Source organism: Conger conger, chromosome 10 (assembly GCF_963514075.1).
Source record: "Conger conger chromosome 10, fConCon1.1, whole genome shotgun sequence".
In the NCBI taxonomy this organism is placed as follows: Eukaryota; Metazoa; Chordata; class Actinopteri; order Anguilliformes; family Congridae; genus Conger; species Conger conger.
Genome location: NC_083769.1, coordinates 39,609,088 through 39,627,991, shown reverse-complemented (window position 1 = coordinate 39,627,991; position 18,904 = coordinate 39,609,088). Strand labels below are relative to the sequence as shown.

The following is an 18,904-nucleotide window of genomic DNA, read 5'->3' as shown; positions in this document are numbered from 1 at the left end:
TAAGTAATAAATGCTTGGTGCTTGGTGAGTGTATATTTTGTAACTGATGTAATAGTAGCAGATCGCTCACATACTGTATCTCGTCACTGGATCTGACAGCATGGATGTCTAGCTCAGCTGAAAGGGGTATAAATATGACTTTTCTGGAATCTCAGTGGGAACACAACTGTGGATAATGTTCACTTGTGGAGTCGTAGTGGTGCAGAGGATTGATTCTACAGACTTTCTCAAGGAGTCGTGTTTGTGCTTTATACCGTGGTCTGGGCGAATACTCAATTCAATGCAATGCACGCAGGCTGGTTCAAGTTTAATCACCATTCTAGATTCATAAACTGCTGGCCAGCTAACCAACCTATGTAACCGTAGCAACCTGCTGAAATAGTTGCAGTCGCCTAGTAAACAACTTGGAAAGTAGTTTTTACATTGAGGTCGAATTGCCCCCAAATATTAACGACCCCTTCGTATAATTTAATCTTTGGCAAATGACTATGGTATAAACAGAATAATCCACTCCGTATTGCGAGTTGAAACCCTTTACAACACACGCATCACGGATTATTACTTGTTTCTTTTTTGCAGGCAGAAGGTCAGCATTGCCGTGGTCTTCCTGGCCAACGACTCCAATGGCATGATCTTCTACAACGGGCAGAAGAACGACGGCAAGGGCGACTTCATCTCACTGGCGCTGAACGATGGAATCCTGGAGTTCAGATACGACCTGGGCAAGGGGCCCGCGGTCATCAGGTACTGTAGGCTGACTTCATCACCGCGGTTACAGCATTCTGCACACGCAACCTCAGAATGTGAAGTGCTGAGGGATAAGTGTAATGTCTTTAGAGTATTTATATATCTAATGCGTTTGACAATGAGTGACCATGGCATAAAGGCCTCTCGTTCATCTCTGGCTCTAATCATGAAATGGTGGTACTTCAGAGCAGTCGATGTCCATAGCACAATCATGTCAAGCACAAGCATTTCAAACTAAATCAAATCTATATGTGTTTGTATAGAGCACTTCAGAAACCTCCTTCATTTTGTTCAATAAATTAACCGGATTGTATCTGTTACATGTGATCAGTATAAAACATTTTTTATTTGTGCTGCTCTATTGTTATATTTTGAGCTGCTGTTGAGTCCTTTGAGTCCCTGGTCTGCCCCGTAGGCGTGTCACATGTTCTGAACCTGTCCCTCACCCCGCACTGCGGTGGGGTCTGTTTGGTGTCCGCAGGAGCAAGGACAAGATCCAGATGAACGTGTGGAACACAGTGAACCTGGAGCGAGCCAATCGCAAAGGGGAGATCAGCGTTAATAACCGGGACCAGGTCAGAGGGGAGTCTCCGGTGAGTCAGCGGGTTGTGTTCCCAGGGCTGGTGTCCCTCTCACTCTTACTCAGATCCTAAGTGAGATACTACTTCCACTGCACTGTTGGAAATGCACTGTACTGTGAAGTATGTCTTGGCTTTATTTCTGGCTTTATTTATTTGTTTCTTACAATAACTTGATCATTTCGACGAATAGCGTGAAGTCGAGACATTTTTGGAACTGACGGGAGATTTCTCTTGAAACTGTGAAACTTTGATTACCTTGTGTCTGCAGAGTAAAAAAGTGTTTCAGGGAAATATTTTTTGGGCATGGTTTGAAATTTGTTTTTCGATTGGCTGTTAGGTGGTGTCCATATTTTTAGTGCATGATGGATCAATCAATGCACTGTTACTGTCACACTCTGCAGAATTGTCCCAGTATGCCTTCCTGAAAGCAATCCTAAACAGATACGACACGTAATGGGACGATAAACAAGAGTAATGACCCAATAACTGAAAAAAACATCTGGAGTAGTTGTATTATAAAAACACTGAGTATTAGAACCACATTATCCTCTGGCATGCTGCCTTTTGATGTGATTTGTCAAGAGAGTGATAAACATATTCTAGAACCATTCTGTCCTCATAATTTTGCTTCCTCTCCGCCTCGATTCGTCCTGAAAGCATTATGAATCTCCCCGTACGCTGGCCGTTTTTTTTCTGGGCCTGTGAGCTCCAAACTTTAATCACTTGGCTGATTCGTTTGCACCCACAGAACTTAATCCTCCTCATCCCTCAGTGTAGGACTCCAGCAGCCCAACAGGCAGCGAGGAGTGAGGGAGCATTAATTAACGATGAGATCGGCACTCAGCCGAGGCAATTAGAGGACAGGGCTGGGAAGTGTCCCACGGAAAGCAGTCTAATAACCTGCAAGTCTGCAAGTCATCCAATTAGGCGGAGCAGAAACAGTGGGTTACAGAGGGAGACTCCCTGGCGAAGGCACTTCTGCCTCAGCGAAAGGCTTGCCGAATCACTCTCCCCCCTCCTACACGTGCCGGCTAATTGTGTTCGATTCCAGCGGCGGAGGCAACCAATCAGATAAAGCCAAGCGGAAGAAGGAGACGGCAGAAGTTCGGGCGGCGAGGTTGTCTCGGAGGAAAGACTCTCTGCCGAGCGTTTTCGGTGTATCGTTACTGAACTTTTTCTTTTTCGATCAGGGATGGATTTTGTGTTCGTGAAAAAAGGAGGAACTCCCAGTATTACAATTGATTATTTTTTTTCCCATGAAAAGAAAATCCATCTGAATGCCTCTAACAGCAAATGTTAAGGATTAACTGGTCTAGTTTCTTTGACCTCTCAGAAAAATGTATTCAGCGTTATTTTCAGAACACAACATTTCTAAGGAAAAGAGCACACTTCTCAAATTACGTGGAAGCATGCTAGGACCATCTCAGAACATGTGTTTTTTTCCATAATGATGATTTGTCTTTGTTAGAATAATTCCACGCTGAACTGTCAGAACGTGCATCCTCCACCCTAAGCTTGTGAGACCGCAGTAGAAGCCGCGTGTTGGCCTGTGCATGACCTGCTGCCTGCCGGCCCTGCCCGCCCTCTCTCTGCGTACGGCTCGGTCTCTGCGGATGCGCGCTGTGTTCCACACCTCCGCTGGCCTCCTCTCCTCTAACTCTGCTCTCTCTGTCAATGTTTTTCTCCCCCCGTCGTCTCCTCTTTCTGTTCGCTGTCTGGATGTAAGAAATCACGCAAGGTAAATGGCTGATGTCTGATTGGTCGCTAGAACTTCTCCATCTCCTCCAGTGGCTTTCGCCGGCCTGGCCGCCCTTCGCCTCATCCCAGATCCATATCTCAGGAAATTAGACGCAGGAAACTGACAGACCCTGGGGTTGTTTCATTAGTGTCACTCAGGTGAAATGGAGGCATTTGATAAAGAACTCTGCTTGGCTTTTACCTCAGGGCCTGAAAGAGAATGGGGACAAGGAGGCGGGGGTCTGTATTGTCCATCGGAACCTGATTCCGGCAGGAAGCTCTTTTCATTTATCCCTTCCGAGATAGCCTTTATTGGGAAATGTACTGTATGGACGTGAAAGACATAGACATAGAGGGGGGGTTCAAAGCCAAACAGAGTTGTACTTTTGTGTGTCCACCTGCGTGCCGGGCAACCCCAGGTTAGAGTCGTAATCCTCAGTCACTCATCTGCACACGGAAGTGCCCTTCACCTCCAGCACCACCGTCTCCTCCAATCTGCAGCTGCTGGGAATGCTGGGCTGGGCTCCGTGTGGAGGGAGCACCGGGCCTACAATGGACGCTACCCTGGGGCCGCGGCCTAGGACCAGGGCTGGGGGCCTACTTAAGCCTCCCGCTCACGGTCGTCTAAGGCATTGCCTGTCTCCACACTCAGCCTTGTGTAACACTCGGCAGTGTCAGGGGACGGGGCGGGTGGGTAGGGGGTGGAAATGATAACGTCAACACCATTGCATTTGGCAGCTCTCTCTCTCTCTCTCTCTCCCAACAATTAGCTGGTCTCTTCCTCCAGGCAATTACTGCCCTACATAAAATAAAGGCTCTTTGTTTTTTAATAAGCGGGGGCCTTCGCTCAAAGTCCTTATGCGACGAAAGTAATTCCCATGCAGGTTGGAGAACGCTGATTTTCATGGTCATCCGCAAGAGCGAGTGATATGCCAATTAAGATTTAGCACCCTACAGGACATCAGAGAGATCTGAGAGGCAATCACGCATCCCATTATCTTCCATCAGAAAAGCCATCCAGACTCCATATCTCTTTATCACTTCCCAGCACTCAAAATCTTTGCCGTTACATTGTTTTGCAACTATTTTGCCTCACTGTTAGGTTGAGGTACTCAGTCTCATCCAGAAAGGGCCTGGGTGGAGGCAGGCTTTTGTTCCAACCAAGCAGTTACACACCTGATTCTGCTAGTCAACTTTCCTTTGCAAAGCCTCTAGCGCTTGATTAGTAGAATGAGGTGTGTACAGTATAACTGCTTGGTTGGAACAAAAATCTGCACCAAACCAGCCTTTTCTAGATGAGATTGAGGTCCTCTGGTGTAATGAAATCCAGTTATATGTTTGTGGAAAAGACCAGGAAGAAGTTGTTGAACTAGTTGCCGATGTTGGTGTGCCATGCACTGCTAATTTAATTGAACTATTGGTCTGTCGGCTCAGCTATTGATGTCACTTCTGGGTTTCCCTCCAGGTAAGGCTCAGCTAAGGGCTCTGAGGCAGTTCACAGGGTCGCGGGTTTTGTAAAGGTCAGCTTGTGCGTTTCCACGGCGACGACCTCACTCCGCTCTCCCTTGTGTTGCAGAACCAGCACACGGCTCTCAACCTCAAAGAGTCTCTGTTTGTGGGCGGAGCTCCGGACTTCAGCAAGCTGGCCCGAGCGGCCTCGCTCAAAGACGGCTTCAAGGGGGCCATCCAGAAGGTGAGAGCCGAACGGCGTATTCATGTTTTTAATCTTCAGACCTGGGTCAAATGTGTGGTATGTTTTATGTGCTCAATTGGAGAGCATTTCATAAGTTCCAATACACCCGACCAGCGCAATAAAGCATAAAAAAAGTATTTGTGTACTTTGTATTGGGTCTGATGTTGTTCTGCTATGTGAGCAAGTTCCAAGGTAAATCCCTTAGAACTGGTCTTACCGAGAAAATAAAATAGTAAACGTTTGATAGGTTGTTCTACTGTTAAAGGTAGAATTCACCATATTAACAGCAATAGATGTATCTTTTTGCAGGTGATAAATGTACCGTGTATATGTGCGTGTTTGTAATGGTGAAGCTGCGACACGACTCTGGGAGATCATGCCTGACTCTGTTCCTCCAGATCACTCTCATGGGCTCTCCCATCCTCAAACGGGAAAACGCCCTGCGCGCCAGTGACGTGTCTGCGTTCCCCCACCACCCCTGCACCCGGGACACGTCCCACGACGTCTGCCAGCACGGGGGGCTCTGCACCCCGGCCCTGGACAGCTACGAGTGCGTCTGCCAGCACGGCTTCTCTGGGGCCAACTGCCAGAACGGTAGGGATGAGAGCCGACCGCCGCCTTTCCCCGTTCACACCATGTACTGTGTTAGAGGCAGAAACTCTGGCAGGCTTGGTACCATCTATCCTTTGGGTAAACTGAGCATTAGGTATGCTTTAGTGGTAGGAAAAGGCAAGCATTGCTGGCATAACTGGCCTGTTCGCATCATTATATTACAGTATGTTATGTTCTGTTGTGTTCTCCTCTACAAATCCCCCTCAATGCCAAATAACAAGTTTTGCTTTTCCTTTCACGTCAGCTATCATTGAGAAGTCTGCAGGAGAGACAGAGTCCATCGCCTTCGACGGATGGACGTTCATCGAATATCACAACGCCGTCACCAAGAGGTAAAGGGGCTGTTGGCTTGTCAGTCTTCTCAGAATGAGATCATCTTATTATGTGTCCCTCTTCTATCAACAGATCAGAATTCATATCCTAAAAGCTGCAATTTATAAGGTTGTTTTCTCAAATATAGTGTAGATTTAGCGTTCACAGATTAGCTCTCTTCTCTTCAGCTAATAGCTGGACTTGGTGAAGCCACACATCCACCCAACAAGATCATGTCAGCCTTGCCTCCCACAATTGGCTGCTTGTGGGCGTAATGAAACCTCAAATTAGGGACAATTTCCACATGGGATCTTTAATCTGATTGTTCATCATGCCATGTTCCACGGCTTCACCATCACCCGCTAACCCAGCATGCCTTGCGGATGTGAATGATCGTCCCTCATTGGACATAAATGGAGGCGATGTAATCGCCTGACAAATTCACTTCTTGTGTGGCTTTACCCTTTGGCAGTGTGCTGTCTGTCATTGGGAGACTTAATTGATCAGGAGTCATTGATTAGTATAGCCCCTTATTGTGTTACACTACAGCAGTAGACAGCGGTGGAAAGTCCAGAGGGCAGAAAGTAAAAGTTCAGCCATCAGCGAGCTGATTTCACTATTTAGCTCCACCTCCAGGCTGAAGAATTGTGGCAATTACAGGTGATTGGAACAAAACACTGGGGAGGACTTACTTTCTGAACCTGGATTTTCCCTCAGTTGTGCTGCTCAGCCTGCCGCTCCATATTGCCTCACCGTGTTTTCACCATTGCCTTCGGTCCATTCTACTCAAGATGGCCGCCCTTTCTGTCTCAATAGGCACTTAGTGTAATTTACACAAGTTGCACCAGCATATTTGTACTGTATGTTTTCCACAGAGTCTTGTAGGAAAAGGCACTACCTACAGAAACTTTGGGTCAACCCTTGCTTGCACAGTGAGACGATGTGTTATATGTGGGCATGAATTGGTATACAAACACTAGTATTCTGGCTTTGTGTGCCAATAGATTTATAATCATAATCAACAGCTGCAATGACTACATACTGCATTTTTTTATGCCACGGGTATGTGACCATTGGTCTTTGCCTGAGACAGACTGGTTTTAATTAAGCGAAATTGCCTCACAAGCAGATTACAGTAGACCGTTATGACAGATGCAGTATGTCTATGTAATTATGTACCATTTTTTGCTTTTTTAATTTGGTTCCAATTGTCGCATCCATGATCATTCTTAAGAATTATTACTGAAGGGCTGTGATTATTGTGTAACGGCTGTATTTCTGCGATGTTTGTTCGCTCACACTAAAACCCAGACACAGACTGTTATAGTCCCTTCTGTCTCGATCCTGTCTGTCTGTGCCGTCATCTGTACACGGAGCTATTCCCTGTCAGATACCTCTGTCTGTCCGTCCGTCCGTCTGTCTGTCGGTTTGTCTGTCTCCTGTCTGTCTTATATGAGTGTTTCTGTCGTCTTTTTCCTGCTCTCAAGTCAACTGAACAATGAGCTCCCAGAGTAAGTAAGCTTGAAGAATTCTGGGTATTTTCCGATCAGTTTTTAATTTTTTACTAACAATCAGTTTCAGTAGTTTTGTGTGACTAACTTTTTAAAATCAAATGTATACCTTTATTTATTTGTAACTTCCATTGTATATATCCAGGGTCATTTGATTTTGTAATATACGAAAATAGAGCTTTCCATTTATTGTCCTGATTTTGTATTCATTCTTGACATTTACCCCATTTCTGGGTGTTAGAAATGCATCATGGTCCGTTTACCTGGAATGCATGCCCGCATGACGGATAAGCACTGTGTTCGAAGAAACTTGAGTCAATTTCCAAAGGTTGACCCCTCTGTATGCACGACCCCAAAGTTACATTTTCCAGTCTATGCATCCTGCACTGGATGTTGTCAGTTTTCATTTAATATGAATGGACCCAAGTTTTACTAAATGTGTTCCTTGGTTTGCTACTAAAAGCAGCCATGTATCTGTATGGGGTTGTGAAATGTTTCCTAGTTTGGCCTCAAAAGCTTTAATCCTTTAAGAATATAAAACCCTGTGTAAAATATAAATGTGCTAGTGGGTAATTGGAAGAAATTGCCCCTCTTCGACATAATTAACTTGGTGAGTAATTTTTAAAATTATATCAACAAAGCAGAGCCATTGATTTGCTTTGAGTCCTTCTTCACGTTTCTCTCTGAAAGTTTCTGTCCACATTAAAGCGTGTCATTTTGTCAAATCTCTGACCGTTACTTGGAATAATGGAGTCCAGGACGGACAAAGGAAATGGCACATTAATCGTGCCTTTCGCATAGTATAATTAAAAGCACATCCAATTAAAATGTCCTGAGAGTTGAGTGCCAGTGCGATACAGCGGGCATCAGTAACATTTAGGCACAAGGCCATTCTCAGTCATTGGAGCACAGCCTGTGGTCTAATAGGTGCCACATCCTGTATAAATGAGAAACAGGATTAAAATTAATCTGGGCTAAGAAAGCTGACCAGTCCTTCTGCATGACTGTGCCGTCAGTTCAACATGATTTGGTTTTGTATAAGGCTCTTATAGTTAATGAATTCCACAGTAGACATTAACGCAGTGGCTCAGTGTCTACTCTACCCTGTAATAATATTTCTAATACCGTTTAATGGCAACAAATTTGTCTTCATTCCCCAACGCAGCGTCCTGTGAATCCGGGATCGATATGCTCGTGACACTTTCCGAGCGGGCCTGAATCATTGCGGTTTTTAGCTTTAGCAGCAGGCTCACTTTCCCTGTTTTCTGCTGAGATTTCATTTCTTCACTTCACGTCAGTTTTATTGTAGTCAGTCAAGTAGCACCTGTTCGCAGCGCCCTACAAAATGTCCGTTGGCGTGCAGCTAACCGAAAACTCGACCTGCCCCTGTTTGTTCACCACAGCTGAGTGCGCCTACTGTAAGAGCTTGACTGGTGATATTAGCCCAGCGTTGATGTTACCCCCTCAGTGATAGTACCCCCCCGCCAGTCCCTTTTCGGTCTCCTGCTGACCGCATTCGGTGCTCCACTGCTCCCAGTGTGGATTGTCAGGGCCTTCCCCCCAACCTCCCCCCAACACCAGAGGGTTCTGGTTCTGGTTCTCTCCAGTGTTCCATGCATTCTGCGCTAAGCCTGCCCGCAGAGTGGGGGGTGTACCAATTGGCCAATCCCTCCGCCCCTGGAGCTTATTGCATGCCCTTCACTTTCTCCCCTGCTCCTTAAGTCCTGAGTCGCTGGAGAACCCATCCGAAGAGAGGTGAGTCCTGTATGAGTTACCCCCCCAAAGTGGCATGCTGCCCTCATCATCATCTTCCCCCATGCCCTCCTTGCCCCAACCCCAGCCCCTCAGAGCACAAGGGCCACTGGACTACAGAGGCAAAAGTAGACCCCAGTCCATGTAGAAGCATCTCTTCCTCTGGTGCAGTCATAATTATTGGTCATCCAATAATTACACGCCTCCGACTAAATGTTTGCACCATACTGCTACCTAGAGGCTCAACAGATATGATCTCTCTAATGGACCAACGATTCCACCTTGGGCTATCAGGACTATAACAAGGATAAATTAGAATTTAGTCACATCATCAGCACATGCAAGTAGAGCAAATGCTCTTTCACAGAATTCATCAGTAACCAAGATGGACTTTGTCTCTCTCTAATAACACAGAGACACTGTGGTTTCCATTTTTAAAGTCACGCTCGTGTATGTGTATGAGTGAGTTTGATTTGTGTTAAAGTAAATAGGCACAGTGCTAGAAGGAGGTTTGTTTAAATGAGGTGTGCCCCAAAAGTTGTGCCAGCCCAAAACATGTGGCTCTCTGTGTGGGCAAGGGTGGGGGGGTTGGGTGGGTCATGGAAAGAGTCCAGTTAGCTTTCACTGTGTGTCCTTCAAAGAGGTGAAGCATTGAACACCACTGAATGATAACTCTAATGATTAGCTTTATGGTTGTACGATTAAGGAGAACACCTTTGCTTAGAGCAGAGATCATCAAACCTGGCCCTCGAATCCAAATCCAGCCCTGGTCTTCTTTTCTGCCAGGCAAATAACTGAACAATTAGTGCTGCTGACCGCAAGGCCAGACTGTCTTCACACCTGACTCGCAGGTAAAAGGGGGGTGGAAAAGCAGTAGTTCTCAGCCCCCGAGGCCCGTGATTTGAGGAACAGGGGCACAAAGATTGGGCAGTGCATTTAAGATCTTTCGTGGGTGGTTCGAGACGTGAGGCCGGTAATTCGTTGTGGCGTATCCCACCGCCCAATACTTGTCTCTCAGCTGGAGGCTCCGTTGTGTCGGGCGGGGAGATGCTCGCTCACACCCCAGCGTCTCTCTAACTTCCAGAGAAGGCTCGCCACAAATTAAAAATGATCTTACTGATGGAGTAAAGCACTGCCCAAAGCTATCCTTTTAAAGCACCAATTCCTTTTCTAAATCTGGATTCTGTGCTGGGAATGTATGTGAAAAAGAAAAAAAAGCAGATTGCAAAGGTATAATGTTTTATTGAAGGTTACAGCCAAAGTACTCGGCCAATCTTGGTAAGCAACACCTCATTTTGCAGCTCTGAATCTGTACTTGTCTGCACTAGTTTCATGTGATGGAATAAAAATGAGAATGTTGCGAATGTGCCCCTGAAACATGCGTTCGCTCGCAGTGTGAGGCGACCGCACGCCGCAGGGTGTGTATGCGAAGGCGAAAGCCGGGCGGAAAGAGGCGGGCGGTTGGCGGGATTGCCGCAGACACACAGTGCTAGACTCTGGGCTCTTTCTCCTCTTGTCAGGTTAAATACTCCTGGCGTAAACTCTGCTGCAGGGCTTACCTGAACAGATTCACAGGGTGCTATTTGCCTCTTAAAGGCCACTGAATAATTGACTGTGAATAGCAGTTTATCGATCCCTCTTTCTTTAATGTGCGCGGGTAGCGATTCTTCTTCCACTTCCCCGTTCGTAGCCCGAGTAGAACTTCAGCTTTGAGCTCGGCAGATTCCTCTTTTTCGGGCGGGATGGAGTGGAGAGGCGGAGTGGAGCTAGGCTAAGTTTCCAGCTGTGTTTTATGTGTTCTTCTGCTCCTGTGTCTCTGCTCATTGTAATTCCTCAGTGTCCCGTGTGTTTGCAGTGCTGACTCAGCGCCGGGTTAAGCTCCCCTCATGTCTCGTGCTGTGTTTGTCCTGTGTGTTTGCTGTCTTTGTGTCTCCCTCCCTCCTGGGTCCTGTTGAAGTCTACCTTTTGTTCTCAGTGTTGTGAGACTTCTTCAGTGCACATACACACACACACACACACACACACATACCCCTTCTTATGCCAAGACCAGCATATGGTTTATGTGTTGGCCATCTCCAGAGTGCTTCAGAGGCGATGTCTGTGAGAAACAGCTGAAAATGGGTGTTTGGCTGTGCGTTAGTGGGCCTGTGAGTGTGCGCTCTGCTGCGCTGTGCTGCCCCACGGTGTGTGTACACATTTTCCTCCTGACCCCGAGTGTGCACAGTACTCTGTCCTGCTTCAGGGGCCTGGCTCCCCATCCATCCACACACACACATACACACACATACACATACACATACACATACACATACACACACACACACACACACATACACATACACACACACACACACACACACACACATACACACATATACACACACATAGACGCACGCACACACACACACACATACACATACACACACACACACAACACACACATAGACGCACACATACACACACACACACACATACACACACACACACACACACACACACATAGACGCACGCACGCACACACACACATAGACGTACACACACACACACACACACACACACGCAATTTATCCGCCGTCCCTCCCCGCGGCAGAACAGGAAGTGAGCGAGCGATGCATCGTGTGTCAGCAGCAGCGTCAGCAGCTCTGTACAGCTCACCCTCCCACTCACACCTGGCCCCCGCCGGCCTCAGCTTAATCTGACCCGGAAGCCTCCGGAAATGACTGTGGAGCTGGAGTGGCTGCACGGGTCCATCAGTTAGCAGGCAGTCCCTGTCCTCAGAGGTGCGGGGGGGAAGCTGGCTGTGTGCCGCTGTGTGAGGAATCAGTGGGTCTGTGCTGGGAAGTGGTACCTGAGCGACGGTGACATTCCTCTCTCCCTCCTTCTCTTTCTCTCTTTCTCTCTCTCTCCCTCCCTCTCTCTCCCTCCCTTTCTCTCTTTCTCTCTCACTCCATCCCAAACTCCTCTCTCTCTCCCTCCCTCTCCTCTCTCTCTCTCCCTCCCTCTCCTCTCTCATCCCAAACTCCTCTCTCTCGCTCTCACTCCCTCTCTCTCTCCCTCTCTCTCCATCCCAAACTCCTCTCTCCCTCTCCCTCTCTCCCTCCCACCCTCCCTCTTTTCCTCTCTCCCTCTCTCCCTCCCTCTTTCCTCTCTCCCTCTCTCTCCCTCTCTCTCTCCCTCCCTCCCTCTCTCTCCCTCTCTCCATCCCAAACTCCTCTCCCTCTCTCCCTCCCTCTCTTTCTCCATCCCAAACTCCTCTCTCCCTCTTTCCCTCCCACCCTCCCTCTTTTCCTCTCTCCCTCTCTCTCTCGCTCTCTCTCTCCCTCCCTCTCTCTCTCTCTCCCTCCCTCTCCCTCCCTCTCTCTCTCCCCCTCTCTCTCTCTCCCTCCCTCTCTCTCTCTCTCTCTCTCTCCCTCCCTCTCCCTCTCTCTCTCTCCCCCTCTCTCCCTCTCTCTCTCCCCCTCTCTCTCTCTCTCCCTCTCTCTCTCTCTGCAGTGAGAAGGCGCTGTTGGTCAACAGGTTTGAGCTGAGCATAAAGACGGAGGCGACGCACGGGCTGATCCTGTGGAGCGGTAAAGGCGTGGAGCGCTCGGACTACATCGCCCTGGCCGTGGTGGACGGGCGCGTGCAGATGACCTACGACCTCGGCTCCAAGCCTGTGGTGCTGCAGTCGTCCGTGCGGGTCAACACCAACCGCTGGGTCCACATCCGGGCCAGCAGGTACTGTAGCAGGTTGTGTAGGGGAGCAGGTTGTGTAGGGGAGCAGCAGGTAGTGTAGGGCAGCAGCAGGTAGTGTAGGGGAGCAGCAGGTAGTGTAGGGGGGCAGCATGTAGTGTAGGGCAGCAGCAGGTAGTGTAGGGGAGCAGCAGGTAGTGTAGGGGAGCAGCAGGTAGTGTAGGGGGGCAGCATGTAGTGTAGAGGGAGCAGCAGGTAGTGTAGAGAGGGGCAGCAGGTAGTGTAGATGGGGCAGCAGGTACTACTTGCAGCCCCAGGCTGGCTCTTTACACTGGCAGCCCAGGCTGGTTCTTTACGCTGGGAGCCAGGCATGCCCCATTAAACTTTATGTAACCTCCCTGTTGCTCTATTAGTGGTGTGGTTTATGAAAGCTCCCTAAAGTTTAAAAACTCATTGTGTACTTAACATAAGTGTAAACTCCAGCGCCGGCTAATGGCTATAGCAGTAAGCCTAGTTACTTGTTTATTTGAATCACTGCAGAAAGTTCAAAGCCTGTGTATGTTTTTCTTCTTACCGCATCTCGTTTATTTCCTCTGCCTCCCCCCGATCTCTCTCACATTCTCTGTCTTTCTCATTCTCTCTCCCACATCTTTCTCTCACTCTTCCCCTCTCTCTACCCCCCCCCCCCCCTCTCTCTCTCTCTCTCTCTCTCTCTCTCTCTCTCTCTCTCTCTCACAGGGGCACTGAGAGACGGCTCCTTGCAGGTGGGTAACGAGGCGGCCGTCACTGGGTCCTCTCCCCTGGCTGCCACTCAGCTGGACACAGACGGGGCCTCTGGTTGGGTAAGCCACTTCCCGGACTCTGCACCTCCTCTTCACCGCCCCCCCCCCCCCCCCCCCCCAAATTCACCTGCAGGTCACATCTGTCCCTGTCACACGATTGGCTACTGATCCACTGACTCATGGCACGGGACAGGTCACACTGCCCCTCCATCACACTGCTGTGAAACATGTGACTCTGTAGCATCCAATGGGAGCGCTTTGATAGAATAGCTACCCCTTGAACTAAAAACTTTCAGTAACATTTTGAGATAATATTGATTCCACTCCGATGCAATTAAGGGTAATTAAAGCAACGCTGTCTCTCAGAAAGACAAAGGCACTGTTATCTCACCGTTTGACTTTTCAACATGTCTTTGTAAAAGGTACAGCTTGTTGAGCAAGGCTTAATGGATCGTTGCTTCAATTAAAAGCTAAACGAAACAAAGAGTCTCTTTAAATGTGTGTGTGTGTGTGTGTGTGTGATAGCATATGTGTGTGTTTATAGTGTGTTTTTGAGTGTGTCTATGTGCATGTTTGTGTATGTGAGTGTACCTGTGTCCGTGTGTGGTGTGGGTGTGGGTGTGTGTGTGTGTGGTGTGTTTGTGTGTGTATCTGCATATTTGTATGGTGTGTATGTGTTTTATGTGTGTAGTGTGCGTGTGTGTGTGTGTGTGTGTGCGCGTGTGTGTGTGTTTTGTATTGCATGTATGTGTTTGTATTTGCATGCGTGTTGCTGTGTATGTGTGGTGCTTGTGTGTAGTGTGCGTGTGTGTGTGTGTTTGTGTCTGTGTGCGTGTTTGTATTTGTATGTGTGTGTGGTGGTGTGTGTGTGTGTGCGCGTGTGTGTGTGTGTGTGTGTGTGTGTGTGTGTGTGTGCGCGTGTGTGTACTGAACAGTACGTTCAGGGAGGATAGGCACTGCTGAGCTGCTGTCGGCTGGAACAGGTGTAGCTGGTGCCCCACAGCTATAGAATACATTACCCTGGAGGAGCACTCATTTGAAGAGCCACTTCTGTAAATGGCCTCTTTCATTTCTCATTATTTATTTACTTATTCTGCCGTAACCCTGCACAATGAGCCCTGGCGCTCCCACAGTCCCCGACACGCAATCCCGTTTAAAAGAGGAAGGGCAGGAAAAGAGCGAGAAACTCAGCTGCCGGTGCTTAATTTAGGATAAAAAGAGATCTCTGCGCTCGTACACACAGAGAGGGAGAGCGAGAAAGAGACGAGGAGGTGGTGAGAGAGAGAGAGAGTGAGAGAGTGAGGGAGAGAGAGAGGGAGAGAGAGGAGAGAGAGGGAGAGAGAGAGAGAGTGAGAGAGAGAGAGAGTGAGAGAGAGGGAGAGAGAGGGAGGGAGAGAGAGGGAGAGAGAGAGAGTGTGAGAGAGAGAGTGTGAGAGAGAGAGAGAGGGAGGGAGAGAGAGAGAGAGAGTGTGAGAGAGAGAGAGAGAGAGAGTGTGAGAGAGAAAGAGAGAGAGTGTGAGAGAGAGAGGGAGAGAGGGAGAGGGAGAGAGAGAGAGAGAGAGGGAGGGAGAGGGTGTTGTAATATCCGATGACAGGGACCCCCGAGTGAGTTAAACAGCTCTCGGCGCTGTGTGCGTTGGAGTCGCACGCAGGAGCTGGGTGGGTGTGTGCGTGAGCGGCGTTTCATCTCTTTGTCTGACGGTGAAAGGAACGGTCTGTGCGTGTCCATCGCCAGCCCACACCCACAGCATCGGCTGTCCTTTCCTTAAACTTCAGCCGTTTCATTCCCGATCGCCTACAACACATCTCAGACCTTCTACCTGCCACCGCGCGCGCGTGTATTTATGACTTTAGCCACCTAAAACCGGAACAGGACTGAACTGAACGTTCAGAAGCAGAACATTGCAGAGATGGCAGGAATGACAGTTGTGAGGCCTTCATACTGTGGCCAATTAGATACACTACCACCACAACCTGGTTTTCCTCCCAATGACACATCTCCTCAGGACCAGGCTCCTTCTCCGCCTGCAGTTAGAGTGCCTTGCATTCTGTTTTGGGATCCATGCTTATACTCCCCCATGTTTTCACATTGTTGGCAATGGATATCTCCGGTATTTTTCAAGTACTGTTGTACCCGCCTGCCAAAGAGCACCTGTTACTCTTCCCGTCGCTAGCTCAGATCCAAGTAGCATTCCAGTTCTTTCCATTTCTCTGGATGAGTGTGGCAAAGGTTTTGCAAGCCGTTGAGTGAACTTACCGTTCCACACACAGAATGTAAATAAATGTTCCAGAATGTTCTGTCTGTTGACTAAGCCTCCAGTCTCCCCGTTAAAAAAAAAGTAATTATCTGTGCTCTATCGCCCCCAGGTGGCTTGGAGGAGTCGTCGGTGGCGCGCAGACTGCCCAAGGCCTACAGCACAGGTTTTGTTGGCTGTGTGAAGGACGTGACTGTGGATGGCATGGACCTTCACCTGGTGGAGGACGCCTTAAACAATCCCAAAATCCTACACTGCTCCGCCAAATAGCCTGGAGCCACCTCCCCACCGATGCCATGTCTACTGCTGTAATTATTTTCTATTTTTGTATACTTTTCATTGCTTTTGTATTGGAAATACATTGTTTTGTTTTTTTTGTTTTGTTTTTTGTTATATATTTTGTTTCTTTTTTTCCACCCATCCCTCCTTACATTAAAAAAAAAAAACCCTTCTCCAAATGTACACATGGTGTCAAGAAACACAAAAAAGGTTATGTATATTAATTTTTGTCGTCTTCAAGAAAACCATGCTCATTACTTGAATTGTGGCGAAAGACATTGGTGCCATTGTCGTCCATTTTGCCTTCTTCTGGTGCCATAGATTTCTCTTTGGCTTTTGTGACCGCAGTCTCCACGTATTACACTGTGAGCAGGTGCTGCAGATGAGCAATCTCCATTTTGAGATCATATACTGTAGACTAATGTTTTGACCTCAGCCTCACAGCAAGAAAAGGAAGCATCACTTGTGACAAACGTAGAAGTATTGTTGGGATTTGTGCTCCCTGAAGGAAAGTGCAGAGGTGATTTAGCTGTAGCAGAAGAATCAGCTTTCTTGGAATGGATGCCCCCATCGTGTCCCACTTACCACATACAGCAGTCATGCCCCTCCTATTATCCACATAACTAACCTTATAAATATCTATAAATACAGTATATATTTTTATGCGTATTTTCAATCCCATTCATTATAGATCTTTGAAGCCAAAATCACAACCATTCGAGAAAAAAAAATCACATATCACAAAATATGCATTAATCTTTTATTCGTCGTTTTATTTAAAAAAATAATAATAATGTATTGACTATAAAGAAAATACCTGAAACTGTGAATATGTTACGTACAGTTTGTTTTGGGATCTTTGTCACTGATATTTTGCGTATCATATTTTATAAATAGGGAGAGCTCAGTTGTTGCATGCTGCCGTTAGAATTCATGTTAATCGGGTCTGGATTTCCTTTCTCCGAATAGTGCATATCGTCTTTTGCTCAGAAAAGAATATCATTCTGGTGGCATACATTTCAAAGGAAACATTGTGTATTTCTAAATATTTGAGATTTATGGCATTTTATCTGCATGCTTGACACCATATTTAAGGAAGGAAACACTGCTTTCTTATTTATATTTTTCTTAATTTTCTTTTGATTTCTTCTTCATTAAATTGTGCCAAAAGTTCTCATACCATCACACCACAAGGAGGTGCTGTAGCACAGTTTGAAGTGGAAAGAAACAAGAGGAAGAAAGCGTGACGTGCAGAACTTCAAAAGGGGAAGGCAGAAAATAAGAATGAGAATGTCACATTTTTAAAACTGTATGGAACTTATTTTATTTTTCTAAAGACATCTGCATTTCAAAAGCACTTGCTTTGGAAATAAACTGAGAACTTGTTACAGCTAGACCCCTGCATCCTCTGACCTGGGCCCTAAAACAGTGCAAATATAGTCAAACTGATAATGATTACAACACATTAAAATAATAATGCATGGGTTTGTATTGTGAAGATGATGATTTTATAACTTGTATGAATATAAATGCAATGGAATGTGTTCTGTTGGCCCAAAGTGTGCTTTTTGACTGAAATACGCGTTCAGATTGATTTTAAAGTAATATTCTAACAGTGAAAGACAAAAAAAAAAAAAGAAATTACACATGCTTGTATGTAGTAGATTCAATGGTCCTGTAAAAGGGTATTCATGTTTTATTATGAAATATATTTTTTATTTCCCCCCATGAGAGATCATTTTTGTACAGCCCTGCAATTTGAAGTGTAAATTAGCAATGTGTAATTGTGGAGGTCTTTTTTTAGTATTATACACTGGAACAAAGTCTAACTTGTCCTGGAGAATACACTAAGCTTATGTTAATGTTTCTATGTCTCAGTGGAGGGGGGAGGGGTAAAAATATATTTATGTATCTATATTTTGAGTGTTATTGAGGGGGGTTCTCATTATGTCTCATAATGTTAGCCAAGGAGCCTGTGATCTGTGCATCAGCTACGAGGAGCTAAGCAGCCCCTGCACTCAACTGTACACATGTACACTTTTAAAATAAACATTGCAGGCTAGGAAATGTAGCTAAACCTAATTTAATTATTTTCACACATTATTTTTGTTTGTCTTTTTTCAGTCTCTCTTTATCATGTAACAGCAATGGCTGTGCATAAATTGAAATGTGCATTTGAAGGCTATTTGGATCAGATGACAAATCAACACATCATTTGGGTTCATGAAAAGACCCGGGCAAAACTAAAAACAAAATGACCCAACAACAATAAAAAAGAAAAAAAATGTCTGGATGAAAACTTAAGAATTGCCTTAAAACCTACAGATCACCAGACACCGGTGAGAGCTGTATCCATGCATTTCTGCGCTCTTACTTTAGACTGTAAATTGGTTCCATCCACATAATGTAAAATAATACATGATGGTGATATTTATGTTAGTAATAATTAAGCTCAGAGTGTCTTTGAGGTCACATTTGTGGACAAAGGCAGTACGCCACACTTTTTTCTGTTCTTAATTTGTGTCTCCTGTGGATTCCCTGTCTGGCCTTCGTACTGTACATGTAAACTAATTCTGATTGACACATACCTGAAGGACAGTGCACAGAACAATTGTGGCATGACATTCCCATGACTAACTTTATTACGTGTGTCTTGTGTTCCAACCACCATGAAATAAACTGTAAAGAAACCCAGCCTCCGTCTCTCTTTTCTGTGACTTCCCCGTGACCCCAAATCTCACCTCATGCACAGCGTACCTGCACGCTGCGGTGTGGCCCTTCTCTGCCACCTCATCCCCCATTTGTGGAACCGTCTTGTTTGTGGAACGCATCATGACATGGGCAGCCTGTAGCATAGTGGTTAAGGTGCATGAGTGGCACTCACAATGTTGGTGGTTCGATCCCCGATCCCCGTTGGGCCCTTGAGCAAGGCCCATAACTCCGCATTGCTCCTGCTTAAACTTGACATCAG

At 46.6% G+C, this 18,904-nt stretch overlaps 1 protein-coding gene across 1 annotated transcript in view; it reads left to right on the top strand.

The window, feature by feature from the left end:
* LOC133139542 (agrin-like) overlaps positions 1 to 18,627 on the top strand; it is a 235,115-nt gene extending 216,488 nt beyond the window's left edge. Inside the window, exons 30-39 of the mRNA XM_061259113.1 lie at positions 580 to 744; positions 1,229 to 1,340; positions 4,642 to 4,758; positions 5,157 to 5,352; positions 5,615 to 5,702; positions 7,170 to 7,193; positions 8,916 to 8,948; positions 12,438 to 12,667; positions 13,356 to 13,463; positions 15,767 to 18,627. Coding sequence (XP_061115097.1) covers positions 580 to 744; positions 1,229 to 1,340; positions 4,642 to 4,758; positions 5,157 to 5,352; positions 5,615 to 5,702; positions 7,170 to 7,193; positions 8,916 to 8,948; positions 12,438 to 12,667; positions 13,356 to 13,463; positions 15,767 to 15,924 — 1,231 coding nt within the window. The 3' untranslated portion in view covers positions 15,925 to 18,627. The remainder of the gene's footprint in view (positions 1 to 579; positions 745 to 1,228; positions 1,341 to 4,641; positions 4,759 to 5,156; positions 5,353 to 5,614; positions 5,703 to 7,169; positions 7,194 to 8,915; positions 8,949 to 12,437; positions 12,668 to 13,355; positions 13,464 to 15,766) is intronic.
* The last annotated feature ends 277 nt before the right edge of the window (positions 18,628 to 18,904 follow it).